At 46.8% G+C, this 14868-nt stretch overlaps 1 protein-coding gene across 1 annotated transcript in view; it reads left to right on the top strand.

Moving 5' to 3' along the window:
• Positions 1-14868, top strand: part of IFT140 (intraflagellar transport 140) — a 91036-nt gene that overhangs the window by 73277 nt on the left and 2891 nt on the right. The window contains exons 18-28 of the mRNA XM_070955238.1: positions 849-1026; positions 4714-4904; positions 6366-6461; positions 8175-8307; positions 8918-9061; positions 9978-10106; positions 10848-11030; positions 11831-12037; positions 12509-12721; positions 13322-13488; positions 13978-14119. Coding sequence (XP_070811339.1) covers positions 849-1026; positions 4714-4904; positions 6366-6461; positions 8175-8307; positions 8918-9061; positions 9978-10106; positions 10848-11030; positions 11831-12037; positions 12509-12721; positions 13322-13488; positions 13978-14119 — 1783 coding nt within the window. The remainder of the gene's footprint in view (positions 1-848; positions 1027-4713; positions 4905-6365; positions 6462-8174; positions 8308-8917; positions 9062-9977; positions 10107-10847; positions 11031-11830; positions 12038-12508; positions 12722-13321; positions 13489-13977; positions 14120-14868) is intronic.

Raw genomic sequence — 14868 nt, 5'->3', positions numbered from 1 at the left:
TGGACATCCCTTTAAGCCAGGGGTCTCCAAACTTGGCAACTATAAGACTTGTAGACTTCAATTCCGAGAATTCCTCAGCCAGTCATGCTGTCCACAAGTCTTAACCAGGGGTGGGCTGCTGGGGGTTCGCAAGAGTTCGGGAGAACCTCTAGGTAACATTCTGTGCAGTTCGGAGAATACCCAAATCACACTCCTGGCTGGCCCTGCCCCGCCGACCCCTCTCCGCCCCTCCCAGGAGTCCCCAAGTGGCCCATTTTGGATACAGGTAAGTGCAGGGTCCGTGCGGAGGTTTGGGGAGGGTGAAAAACGGGCCTACCAGAAATTCGGAAAGGGCCCGTTTCCGGCCTCTAGAGCCTGGCGAGACCATTTTCACCCTCCCAGAGGCCCGAGGAAAGCCTCTGGAGCCTGGGGAGGGCCATGGTGCAGGAGGCCAACTAGGCCACGCCCACCACGGCCACGCCCACCCAGCAACCGGGCAGAGAACCCCTTGCTAAAAGTTTTGAAGCCCACCCCTGGTCTTAACGTTGCTAAGTTCGGAGACCGCTGCTCTGAGCTATGGTTTCTAAAGAGGTCTCCTGTAAAAGGTCCAGTTCACACCTCCATCTTCTTGAAGGTCTTCATAGCTTGACTTGAACCATATGCCGTCTTCTTGCATTCTGTAGCAAAGCTGTCTGGGAGAACATTGCCCACCCGTGCATGAAGTTCCAAAAGGCCAGATACACATCAGACTTAAGCTATGGTTTTCAAAGAGGTCTTGTCTCCTGCATTTGGGCCAGTTGACACTTCCGTGTCCATGAAGGTCTTCATAATCTGACTGGGACCCTGTCCCTTCTTCTTGTACTCTGCAGCGAAGCCGTCTGGGAGAACATGGCCCGCATGTGCGTGAAGACCCAAAGGCTGGATGTTGCCAGAGTCTGCCTGGGGAACATGGGCCATGCGCGGGGAGCCAAGGCGTTGCGGGAGGCTGAACGAGAACCAGAGCAGGAAGCCAAGGTGGCCATGTTAGCCATCCAGTTGGGCATGCTGGTGAGTGAAAAGGCTTTTCTCAGATTTATCTATTCACTATATTTATATTGTCGATTGAAAGGTCGGCAGTTCAGCGGTTCGAATCCCTAGTGCCGCTTAACAGGGTGAGCTCGAGTGGTGAAATCCAATTTTTTTTACTACCGGTTCTGTGGGTGTGGCTTGGTGGGCGTGGAAGGGGAAGGATATTGCAAAATCTCCATTCCCACTCCACTCTGGGGCTAGCCACAGGTGGTATTTGCCAGTTCTCCGAACTTCTGTAAATTTCCGCTACCGGTTCTCCAGAACCTCCTGGATTTCACCCCTGGTGAGCTCCCATTACTTGTCCCAGCTTCTGCCAACCTAGCAGCTCGAAAACACGTAAAAAAATGCAAGTAGAAAAATAGGGATCACCTTTGGTGGGAAGGGAACAGCGTTCCGTGCGTCTTTGGCGTTGAGTCATGCCGGCCACATGACCACGGAGAGGTCTTCAGACAGTGCTGGCTCTCTGGCTTTGAAACGTAGATGAGCACCGCCCCCTAGAGTCGGGAACGACTAGCACATATGTGCGAGGGGAATTAAAGTCCACCAGGCTTACAGTTGCCAAGGTTGGAGACCCCTGGTGTACGGTATCCTGCCTAAGCAGGCGGTTGGACTAGAAGACTATTATTCTATTCTATTCTATTCTATTCTATTCTATTCTATTCTATTCTATTCTATTCTATTCTATTCTATTCTATTCATGTATTTCACTTTCATTTGGTTGGGCTGACTCTCGTGTCCAATGCACCCTGCACTCAGTGGCTTTTATCTCACTCTTGATTATTATCCCTGTCGGCTTTTTTTTTTTTTAATTTTAAAAAGTTTTTTATTTTGAACACATTAAAACAAAAGATAAACACACAACATTTATATACATATCACTTATTCCTTCAGCTATTTCAAGGTGATCCTTTCTTGCTATTTACATCTATTTACACATATTTTAACTTTTGTCTTATTCAACAATTATTTTCTATCTTTATTTCGTCTACATTGCACCTTGATCTCCAACATTTTCCCCCCCTCTCCTTTATTCCTCTTTCTCATTTTTCCTATTTTCCAACCATTCATACCATCTATACCACACTTTGTAATATTCTGTATCCTCTTTCTTCTTGAGTTCTTTTGTTAATTTGTCCATCTCTGCGCATTCTAAAATTTTTCTAATTAAATCTTCTTCTGATGGTAGGTTTTCCTTCTTCCAATTTTGCACATAGACTATGCAGGCTGCTGTCAGTATATGTAATATTAAATAATGTATTTCCTTGGTATAGTTTTCTATGGAAATCCCTAGTAGAAATTGCTCAGGTTCTCTCTTTATTGAATTCTGAATTATTTCCTCTATCCACTTTTTAACTTTAGCCCAAAATTTCTTTGCCACTGGGCAGGTCCACCAGAGGTGATAGTATGTTCCATAGTTACTCTTACATCCCTGTCCACTTTTTACGAGCCCAGATCCAAAGCCTTTTCCTTCAGCGTCAAACATCCAAAGGCCCGTTCAAGGATGACCACGTTTCCAAGCCCCATTTTTTTTTTCCCTGCTAGGAAATGGCTTCCGAGATAGCAGGGCCTTGAATTCAGTTGGCCGGTGTGGAGCCGTTTCCTAGAGCATCAGGAAAAGCAGGAGCTGGCCGTGTGGACGCCCCCTTGTTCTTGAAATGACCTGCAGGTCGGATGGCCTAGTGTTTTTTTTTTCTTTGCTTTTCTTTAAACATCCTGTTACAGTCATCATGATTCTATTTTGAGCGTGGAGGCTCTGCTCGGCTCCTCGGATTCCTCCTGTAATTAACCCCCTGCTAAAGTGTGGCGCTAAAGACACAGTGGCTAAGATGCTGAGCTTGTCCATCGAAAGGTCGGCAGTTCAGCAGTTCGAATCCCTAGCGCCGCATCACAGGGGGAGCTCCTGTGACTTGTCCCAGCTTCTGCCAACCTAGCAGTTCGAAAGCACATTAAAAAATGCAAGTAGAAAAAATAGGGACCCCCTTTGGTGGGAAGGCAACAGCGTTCCGTGCACCTTTGGCATTGAGTCATGCTGGCCACATGACCATGGAGACGTCTTCGGGCAGCGCTGGCTCTTTGGCTTTGAAACGGAGATGAGCACCGCCCCCTAGAGTCGGGAACGACTAGCACATATGTGCGAGGGGAACCTTTACCTTAAAGTGTCAGAATGCACAGTTTGAAAAAAGGGCCTCACTCCTCTTCCCTTCTAGGAGAATATTTGGGGCTCAGGGTCGAAATGAGGGGTCCTTGGTGCTCTCTGATGTCGGTTGCTTCCTTGCTGACGTCTCATGACCCAAAGGAGGTAACGGCATCAGTGCTAGGATAGATTATCTTAGCTGTATTGATTAACCTATATGCCATATCAAAGTACAAGGTTCAAACACGTATTACCAATAAAAAGTAGGTAACGGCATCCATGCTAGTAAGGGAGTGGAGCTTGCTCTCAATCCCCATTCCTGTTTCACACTGATAGTATTACCTAGTTTAGTAATGAAACGTTTGCAAGAAAACAACCAAGCTCAGAGACTAACAAGGACCCCTTATTCCTCTTCATTATAGTAGGATCTCAGAGAATGTTTTCAATACAGGCAGTCCTCGACTTGCAACCACAATTGAGACCAACATTTCTGTTAAGTCAGACATTTGTTAAGTGAATTTTGCCCCATTTCACGGCCTTTCTGGCCTCAGTTGTTAAGTGAGTCACTGCAGTTCATAGATTAAGTAACCAGGTTGTTCAGTGAATCTGACTTCCCCACTGACTTTGCTGGTCAGAAGGTCGTTAAAAGGGGATCGCATGACCCCGGGACACAGCGACGGTCATAAATATGAATCAGTTGCCAAGCTTCTGGATTTTGATCATGTGATCATGGGGATGCTGGAAAGGTTGTAACTGGGACAAATGATCCTAAGTCACTTTTTTCAGTGTCGTTGTAACTTTGAATGGTCATTAAACGAACTGTTGTAAGGTGAGGACTGCCTGTTCATGTGAAAGAAGAATAAAGATGACGACGACGACGACAATGATGATCAGAGGTGGTATTCAGCAGGTTCTGACCAGTTCTGGAGAACCAGTAGCGGAAATTTTGAGTAGTTTAGAGAACCGGTAAATACTCCCTCTGACTGGCCCCGCCCCCATCTAGTCTCTGCCTCCCGAGTCCCAGCTGATCGGGAGGAAATGGGGATTTTGCAGTATCCTTCCCCTGGAGTGGGGAGGGAATGGGGATTTTGCCGTATCCTTCCCCTGGAGTGGGGAGGGAATGGGGATTTTGCAGTATCCTTCCCCTGGCGTGGGGAGGGAATGGGGATTTTGCCGTATCCTTCCCCTGGAGTGGGGAGGGAATGGGGATTTTGCCGTATCCTTCCCCTGGAGTGGGGAGGGAATGGGGATTTTGCAGTATCCTTCCCCTGCTGTGGGGAGGGAATGGAGATTTTGCAGTATCCTTCCCCTGGAGTGGGGAGGAAATGGGGATTTTGCAATATCCTTCCCCTGGAGTGGGGAGGGAATGCAGATTTTACAGTATCCTTCCCCTGCCACATCCACCAAGCCATGCCACACCCACCAAGCCACGCCCACAGAACCGGTAGTAAAAAAATTTGAATCCCACCACTGATGATGATGACAATACAAGCAGCATCCCTCCCTTACCAGCTTTCTGGTCTCTGTTCCAGGAAGACGCTGAGCAGTTATACAAGCAGTGCCAACGATACGACCTCCTGAACAAGTTCTACCAGGCTTCGGACCAGTGGCAGAAAGCCATTGAGATAGCCGAGACCCAGGACCGAGTGCACCTGCGCACGACGTACTACAATTACGCCAAGCACCTGGAAGCCATCGCTGAGCGCAACTTTGCCATCACCTAGTAAGTGTTAGTAGGCTGCCATATGCCAGAGCTTGTCCAGATCTCACTCAAGACTCAATCAGACTCATTCTGGAGTGAGGGGGTCCTTGGTGCTCTCTCAGCTTGGCGTTTTTTTGCAGAAGTTTCATTACCCAACTAGGTAACATCATCAGTGCTAGAAGGCAGTGGGATTTGCAAAGAGGAGGAAGGAGAGAAGGAAGTGGAGGATGTTCTGTCCCCAACCCCACGCACACACACCAACAGACGTTCAGGAGTTAAAGACCAAACCAGCCGGCAAAATCCTTTTCCTTATGATAACGGAACTTGGCAACAACCTAGTGGCCTGTCAAAAGTTTATTATTTACAAAGAGGAGAGATAACTTCTCCCCACTTCTAATACATCAAAGGAAAACAGTTCAATAATTACGGAATTAAATCAAGTCCAGAGAAACTTCCAGCAAAGTCTTAAAGCAAAAGTCCGGCAATGCAGAATGGCATGGAAGCTTTCAGCTTTGTTCGTCACAAGGCTTGACTGGTCACCACGCTCCCTTTTATATCCTGTGGGGTGTGGTCCAGTGACTCAGCCTAATCTTGGGCACGCCCTTTCTTCTGTTGCGTGCGCTTATCTCTGCGACGCTGGCGTGGATCCAGCCAAGACTCATTACCCTCATCACTGTCCACCTGCGGCTGCGTGGAAGTGCTTGGCCCTGGCCCTATCTCTTGCCCTTCGGCGGACACCGAAGGCATTGCCAGAGAGGAGGGTCCTGGAGAGGGAGGCCTTGCCAACTCCTCTCCTTCACTCTCGGAGTCCTCTCCTGACGATGACACGGGCTCCGGTAACGGAGCCACAACAGAGGAGAACTGTGAGGTCCTTAGTGCTCGCTGAGCTTGGTGATTTTTCTTGCAGACGTTTCATTACCCAACTAGGTAACCTCATCAAAAAATAGATAGATCCTCCAAAATAGATCCCCCTCTGTTATTAATCCCTTTGGCTTGGGATTCAAGGGTGGGGTCTCAATGCATCAAAGCTAACTTGGAAAACTGGGGAGACATAAGCACAAGAAATATGTGGCTCTCTTGGGAATGGAGAGTGAGCAGGAACCAGTTGGTAATACTGGAAGAACAGGGGGTCCTTGGTGCTCTCTGAGCTTGCTTGCTTTCTTGCGGACATTTCATTACCCAACTAGGTAACATCATCAGTATTAGTAGGGAGTGCCATTTGCTGTCAGTTTAACCACTGAAGTACTTGTATGTATAGTATGATGAATGCTGTTCTTGTGAGAACTCAAAAATCCAAGGTGGTTGAATTGTAAATAGTCTCCCTTCTTTGTAAATACTCTTCATTCATTATAAATACCCTTCATTCGTTATAAATACGCTACATTCATTGTAAATACTCATCCTGAAACTAAACAGAACAGCTGGGTTTCTCCCCCCCCCACCTCATCATGGCTTTCTGACCAGTTTTTTCTTCCCGCACAGCTATGAAAAGTCTGACACTCATAAATTTGAAGTGCCTCGTATGCTTTCAGAGGATTTGCAAGCCTTGGAGTCTTACGTCAACAGAATGAAAGATAAGTGAGTATCCTCTTACCAACTCCAAGGGCCAGCCTATTGGCCAATGCTCAGAATAGAATAGAATAGAATAGAATAGAATAGAATAGAATAGAATAGAATAGAATAGAATAGAATAGAATAGAATAGAATAGAATAGAATAGAATAGAATAGAAAATATGGAATAGAATAGAAAATATGGAATGGAATGGAATGGAATGGAATGGAATGGAATGGAATGGAATGGAATGGAATGGAATGGAATAGAATAGAATAGAATAGAATAGAATAGAATAGAATAGAATAGAATAGAATAGAATAGAATAGAATTCTTTATTGGCCAAGTGTGATTGGACACACAAGGAATTTGTCTTTGGTGCAAATGCTCTCAAAGTACATAAAAAGACAAGAGACATTCGTCAAGAATCATAAGGTACAACACTTACCGTATTTTTCGGAGTATAAGACGCACCGGAGTATAAGACGCACCTACCTTTTTTGGTGAGGAAAAGAAGAAAAAGAAATCTCCCTCTGAGCAATTTTGCCTCCTTGCAGCAAACAGCAGAGCCCTGCGCAAAACAGCTGAGAGCAAATCAGCTGAGAGTCGGGAGGCCGATCCAATCAACTTGTGCTAATTAGGCTGTGCTGAAGCTGCAAGGAGCTGTTTTTTCTTGCTGCTTGCTGCAAGGAGGTAAATTGCTGGGAGGCAGAGGCCAAAGGGTGGGGGCCAGTGGGTGGGCGGGACTACATTCGGTGTATAAGACGCACGTAAATTTTCACCCCCTTTTAGGGGGGAAAAAGGTGTGTCTTATACTCCGAAAAATACAGTAATAATAGTCATAGGGTACAAATAAGTAATCAGGAAACAATATCACTATAAATCGTAAGGATACAGCATCAAGTTACAGTCATACGTGGGAGAAGATAGGTGATAGGAACGATGGGAAGACTAATAGTAATAGTAATGCAGATTTAGTGAATAGTTTGACAGTGTTGAGGGAATGATTTGTTTAGCAGAGTGATGGCGTTTGGGGAAAAAACTGTCCTTGTGTCTAGTTGTTCTGGTGTGCAGTGCTCTATAGTGTCGTTTTGAGGGTAGGAGTCGAAACAATTTATGTCCTGGATGTGAGGGGTTTGAGAAGCTGATTCTGCTCCTAACAGGTCGCCTTCGATTTACGGCCACAATCAGCCCAAAATTTCTGTGGCTAATTTCGAGACAGTCCTTAAGTGACTTCTGTCCCGTTTTACCACCTTTTCTTGCCACCGTCGTCAAGCGGATCGCGGCGGCTGTTAAATTAGTACCACGGCGGTTAAGGGAACCTGGCTTTTGCTCTCAGAAGGTTGTCGCCAAAGGGAATCACGCAATCCTGGGCCACTGCAACCATAAATATCACCCAGTTGCCGAGCGTCCAAATTTTTGGCGAGCATGGGGATGCAGCAACGGTTGTTAAGTGTTAAAAAAACGGAAGAAAAAGTCACTTTTTCCTGGGCTGTTGTAACTTTGAACGGTCACTAAATGAACGGGTGTAAGCCAAGGACTACCTGGGTTTGCCAGGAGGTTGAGCTGGAACTGCTAAATCCGTGTCTTTCCTCCCCCATGCAAGATTTGCTCCCGCTGCCTATTAACAGCTCCACCCTTTGTGAAGATGTCATCCATCTGGATTCAGATTGATTGGTTGGTTGATTGATTGATTGATCTCCACCCTCCCTCCTATCCTTTGTTTTTCCTCCTGCAGAGGTTTGTGGAAATGGTGGGCTCAATATCTAGAAGGCCAGGCCGACTTAGAAGCGGCTTTCAAATATTATGAGCTGGCTCAGGATTATTTTTCCATGGTCCGTATCCATTGCTTCCTGGGTAACATCCAGAAGGTAAGTTCGCTTTCTTTTAACAGAGTTGGAAGGGACCTTGTAGGTCATCTAGTCCAACCCCCCACCCAAGCAGGAGACCCTACACCATTTCTGACAGGCGGCAGTCCAGTCTCTACTTGAAAGCCTCCAGTGATGAAGCTCCCACAACTTCCAAAGTCAACCTCTGTTCCATGGGTTGGTTGTTCTCACTGTCAGAAAATTTCTCCTTATTTCCAGGTTGAATCTCTCCTTGGTCAGTTTCCATCCATTATTCCTTGTCTGGCCTTCGGGTGCCTTGGAAAATAGCTTGACCCCCTTCCTCCTTAAGAGTTCCAAAGGTGCTTTTTTTTCCAAGAGGCAACTGGACTTCCTTGGTTTTTTTCCTTGAAGACGTTTCGCCTCTCATCCAAGAAGCTTCTTCAGAACTGAAGAAAGCTTCTTGGATGAGAGGCGAAACGTCTTCAAGGAAAAAAAAACAAGGAAGTCCAGTTGCCTCTTGAAAAAAAAGCATCTTTGGGACAACCACGACCTGGATGACAGAGACTCTCCGTAGATGCTCCTTCAGAGGTGTCAGTGGGTGGTTCAAAGCAGAGAAAGAATTGGGGTTTTCTCTCTCTTTTTTTTCCTTCAGGCTGCTGAAATAGCAAACGCCACAGGCAATTGGGCAGCTTCTTACCACGTTGCCCGTCAGTACGAGAGCCGCGAGGACATCAAGCAGGCGGTGCACTTCTACACCCGGGCTCAAGCGTTTAATAACGCCATCCGTTTGTGTAAGGTACGGGCAACTTTCAAATGATCCCTGAGCTGCTGAGGTTACTATTGTAGACTTCCTGAGTTGTGCCGACTTGGCAAACTCCATCAAAAGGTGGGAGGTGGATGAGGCTGAAGACTTTTCAGATCAGGAGTGGGCTGCTGTAGGTTTGCAGGGGTTCGGGAGAACCTCTAGCTAAGATTCTGTGCAGTTCGGAGAACCCCCAAATCCCACGCCTGGCTGGCCACGCCCACCCCACCATGCCCCTCCCAGGAGTCCCCATGTGGCTCGTTTTGGATGCAGGTAACTGCAGGATGTGTTCAGGGAGGGGGAAAAATGGGCCTACCAGAAGTAGGGCCTCCGGAGCCTGGGGAGGCCGTTTTCGCCCTCCCAGAGGCTCAAGGAAAGCCTCCGGAGCCCGGGGAGGACAAAAACACCCACCCACCGCCATGGTAAAGGATGCCGACTAGGCCACGCCCACCATGGCCACACTCACCCAGCACCAGGCAGAGAACCCCTTGCTAAAATTTTTGAAGCCCACCCCTGCTTTGGATGTTCCTCAGAAGATGCCACCAAAACCCAACACAATAGCTGGGGTAGCCACAGGATCTTGTTCTTTTTGTCGAAGGAACAGATTACATCCCAAGTTCTCCCAGGGTTGCGACGTGTCTAGAAAAGGCATGGGACTTTTTATCATCCGACTCTCAATTACAGGCAGTCCTCATTCAGCGACGGGCTTCGTAAGCAACTCTTTGTTAGGACAGTGATTAAAAAGGTGACATTCCTCACATGTATGACCTTTGCTGGTTTGGAAAGCCGAAGGAAGATCGTAAGCACGGTGGCAGTTTTAGAAGAAAAAACATTGGAAAGAGCAAGGGCAAATCTCTACCTTTAACCACGAAAGGCCTGAAAGTGAGGTTTGTTTGTTTGTTTAAACCAGGAAAACCAGCTGGACGACCAGTTAATGAACCTGGCACTTCTCAGTTCCCCAGAAGACATGATCGAAGCTGCCCGCTACTATGAAGGAAGAGGAGAACAGATGGACCAAGCTGTGACGCTCTACCACAAGGTATCCCTTCACCCCAGGGTGGGTACCGAGTACAGAATATAACAGAGTTGGAAAGGGACTTTGGAGGTCTTCTAGTCCAACCCCTTGCTCGAGCAGGAGACCCTATACCTTTCCAGACAAACAGTTGTCCAGTCTCTTCTTCAAAACCTCCAGTGATGGAGCACCCACAACTTCTGAAGGCAAAGCTGTTCCACTGATTCATTGTTCTAACGCTCAGGAAATTTCTTCTTATTTCTAGGTTGCTTCTCTCCTTGATTACCTTCCACCCATTGCTTCTTGATCTGCCTTCAGGTGCTTTGGAGAATAGGTTGACACCTCCCCTCTTCTCTGCAACAGCCCCTCAGATATTGGAAGGACCCTTACCATGTCAACGCAAGTCCTTCTCTTAGATCAGAGGTCTTCAAACTTGGCAGCTTTAAGACTTGTGGACTTCAACTCCTAGAATTCTCCAGCCAGCTCTGCTGCCAAGTTTGAAGACCTCTGTTTTAGTTAGACAAGACAATTCCAGCAACCGTTAATCATAGGATTGAGCCTCCAGTCCCCTAATTGTCTTTGTTGCCCAGCCCTCTTTCTAGAGTCTCAAAATCTTTTTTTTTTTTGTATCATGGTGACCAGAACGGGACACGGCAGTGATTGAAACTAAAACAAATCCTGCATCGCCACGAAGGAACCTTCTCGAAGGAAGATAAGAGGCTGCTAAAAACTCAAAATCTCTCTTTTTTTCTCTCTCTCTCTTGACAGGCTGGACACTTGTCCAAGGCTCTGGAGCTGGCCTTTGCCACCGAGCAATTTGCAGCCTTGCAACTGGTTGCAGAAGATTTGGATGAGAAGTCCGACCCGACCCTCCTGGCTCGCTGCTCCAATTTTTTCATCGAGCATTCTCAGTACGAGAAGGCCGTTAAGCTGTTGCTCGCTGCCAAAAAGGTAATGTCGCATTTCCGGAAATAAGGGTCTGTTCTGCGAATTGAAAGCCTGTACGACAGTTTAGCTCCATCCAGATGGATGGATGGATGGATGGATGGATGGAAATAGGGATGGATGGATGGATGGATAGATAGACAGATAGATATGGTAGGTAGGTAGGTAGGTAGGTAGGTAGGTAGGTAGGTAGGTAGATGATAGATAGATAGATAGATAGATAGATAGATAGATAGATAGATAGATAGATAGATAGATAGATAGATAGATAGATACGGTAGATGATAGGTAGGTAGGTAGGTAGGTAGGTAGGTAGGTAGGTAGGTAGGTAGATAGATAGATAGATAGATAGATAGATAGATAGATAGATAGATAGATAGATAGATAGATAGATAGATAGATAGATAGATAGGCAGGCAGGCAGGCAGGCAGGCAGGCAGGCAGACATAGGGAGGGATGGACGGACGGACAGACAGACAGATATAGAGATGGATGGATAGATAGGGAGAGAGAATATATATATATGGAGAACATTTATCTTCCAACATTCATTCTCAGATACGGAAACATATGCCTGAAATTCTAGAATGGTTTTCTTTTCTTTTTTCCACCTTGTTCCTCTGGTGCGTTTTTTTAATGCCAGTTTTGTCACGTAATGCCACAAATCCTGCACTGATTAGAGATTTGGGTTCTTCTTGGTCCCAACAGCTTTGTGCTTTTTGGGGAAGCCTAGGGCAGAACAATTCCCTCCTCCCACCAGATGTTTAACTGAGTTGGCTCTTGCCTTCCTTCTATCTGTGTCCCAGTACCAGGATGCCTTGCAGCTTTGCCTGCTGCAGAACCTGACCATCACCGAAGAGATGGCGGAGAAGATGACCATCTCAAAGGATTCCAAGGAACTTTCCGAAGACTCCCGGCGGGAGCTCCTGGAGCAGATCGCCGACTGCTGCATGAGGCAGGGCAATTACCACATGGCCACTAAGAAATATACCCAAGCAGGAAACAAGCTGAAGGTAAGAAGGGGGGAGAAGGAGAGGCCTCAGCTCGTTTAATGGTCCTCGACCTACGACCACAATTGAGCCCAAAGTTTCCATTGCTAAGCAAAGCGAGGCTGCTTCAGTGACTTGCGCCCCATGTTATTGACCTTCTTTGCTGCAGTTGTTACTGAATCATTGCCGTTGTTAAGTGACTCATGTGGCTAAGTGAATCCTTCTTCTTCCCCCATTGACTTTTTGAACGATATCAGAGCCATAGTTTATACGTCCTCTTTAACAAACCTTGTTCTAGACAAATTTGTTTTATGGGGGTTGAAAGATGTAGTGCCTTATAAACATAACCGAAACACTCAGTATCTCTTGAGGTCTTTGCATCCTTCTTGCTTCCACTTGCTGGTGAACAAGCGGCTTCAATTCTACCCCCTTATGCTGGTCTGCGACCGTAATGATGATTAGATTTGATGCAACTCTACCCTTTTCGTTGTGTAGGCCATGAGGGCTCTGCTGAAATCTGGCGATACCGAAAAGATTGTGTTCTTTGCCGGCGTCTCGAGACAAAGGGAGATTTACATCATGGCTGCCAATTACCTGCAGACTCTGGACTGTCGCAAAGATCCAGAGATCATGAAGAACATCATCAGCTTCTACACCAAAGGAAGAGCTCTGGATCTCTTGGCTGGGTTTTATGATGCGTGTGCTCAGGTGGGTGAGGATCCCGCCTCAGATCCTCCACGCCAAACCTTCCCAACTTGGTCAGTTAGAAAAGAAAGACTCCTGGCCCATGATTAGCCAAAAATATGCTTTACTAAAGGGGATGCGGTGGCTCAGTGGCTAAGATGCTGAACTTGTCGATCAGAAAGGTTGGCAGTTCAGCAGTTCGAATCCCTAGCGCCGCATAACGGGTTGAGCTCCCGTTACTTGTCCCAGCTTCTGCTAGCCTAGCAGTTCAAAAGCAGATAAAAATGCAAGTAGAAAAATAGGGACCACCTTTGGTGGGAAGGTAACAGTGTTCCATGCGCCTTTGGCGTTGAGTCATGCTGGCCACAGGACCACGGAGACGTCTTCGGACAGCGCTGGCTGTTCGGCTTTGAAATAGAAATGAGCACCGCCCCCTAGAGTCGGGAACGACTAGCATATATGTGCGAGGGGAACCTTTACCTTTATATTTATTAAGTTTATACGCCACCCGTCTCACTATCCAAAATGCCTCCGGGCAGCTTACAATACAGGTATGTGCGAGGGGAACCTTTACCTTTACTCTTTTAACAGCAGAAGAGCCCGTTCCTCTTTCCTTCCTTGCAGGTGGAAGTGGATGAATTCCAGAATTACGAGAAGGCCTTGGGAGCCCTGACCGAGGCGTACAAGTGTATGTCCAAGGCCAAGACCCGGAGCCCAGTCGAGCAAGAGAACAAGCTTGCACACCTACAAAGCAAGATGACACTAGTGAAGAGATTTATTCAAGCCCGGAGGTGAGAGGGAGCCCTGAGGAGATTTTTACAGCAATTGTTTCTCAACCTTAGCAACTTTAAGATGGGTGGACTTCAACTCCCAGAATTCCCCAGCCAGCAGTGCTGTTTTATAGTACAGGTAGTCCTCAGATGAAGGCCACAATCTTAAAAATCTCCAATGATGGAGCACCTGCAACTTCTGGAGGGAAGCCATTCCACTGATTTAATTTTTCTGTCAGGAAATTTCTCCTTAGTTCTAGGTTGCTTCTCTCCTTGATTAGTCTCCATCCATTGCTTCTTGTCCTGCCCTCAGGTGCTTTGGAGAATAGCTTGACTCCCTCTTCCTTGGGGCAGCCCCTGAGATATTGGAAGACTGCTATCATGTCTCCCCTAGTCCTTCTTTTCATTAAATTAGACATACCCAGTTCCTGCAACCGTTCTTCGTATGTTTTAGCCTCCAATCCCCTAATCCTCTTTGTTGCTGGTGCATTTTTTTCCTCCCCTTCTAAGGCTTTACTCCGAGGACCCCAAAGAGGCCATCAGACAGTGTGAACTGCTCCTGGGAGAACCTGATCTTGACACCACCATCCGCCTGGGGGACGTTCTGGGATTCTTGGTGGATCATCATTTGCAGATGCAAGAATTCCAGATGGTGAGTGTCTCCAGGGCCCACAGGTCACTTAAATAATTCTTATTCAGCAGCACCCACAACCCTGTCCGTTGCTGTGGAACTGTACGGCTGCAGATACTGGCAGGACGACTTCATAATTAAATGCTTCTCCATGTTAAAAACTGTTAAACATTCCTAAAATATTATTCATTTTACTGTTTATGCCTGGCATTGGTTCGGGCAGTACATTTTAGCAATAGCACTTAGACTTATATACTGCTTTACAGTGCTTTGCAGCCCTCTCTAAGCAGTTTACAGAGTCAGCCTCTTGCCCCCAACAATCTGGGTCCTCATTTTACCCACCTCAGAAGGATGGGAGGCTGAGTCAACCTTGAGCCGGTGAGATTTGAACTGCTGAACTGCAGCTAGCAGTCAGCTGAAGTAGCCTGCAGTACTGCACTCTAACCACTGCGCCACCTCAGCTCTTCTAATTTTAATGATTCGCTTGAAATTTTGAGTGGTCGAAAAGTATATACTGCATAGGCAGCCCTTGAATTGGGACTGTAATTGAGCCCATCCTTTTGTTAAGTTGCGAGAGTCATAAAGCAGTCCTGATCAGACCCAATTTTATGATTTTGATGGCCGTCGTTAAGTGAGCCCCTTGTTCGCTATGGAGCGTTTTTAGCATAAGTAAAAAACAAACAAACATTGTAAATCAGTTGTGTGACTACGGGGTGCTGCAAAGGGCTATTAACGTGGACCACTTGCTGAACACTCAAAAATTCACAGTC

The sequence above is a fragment of the Pituophis catenifer genome, unplaced genomic scaffold, assembly GCF_029215685.1.
Source record: "Pituophis catenifer annectens isolate HBS135680 unplaced genomic scaffold, rPitCat1.0.hap2 SCAF_16, whole genome shotgun sequence".
NCBI classification, from domain to species: Eukaryota; Metazoa; Chordata; class Lepidosauria; order Squamata; family Colubridae; genus Pituophis; species Pituophis catenifer.
This window is presented reverse-complemented; position numbering and strand designations above follow the sequence as displayed.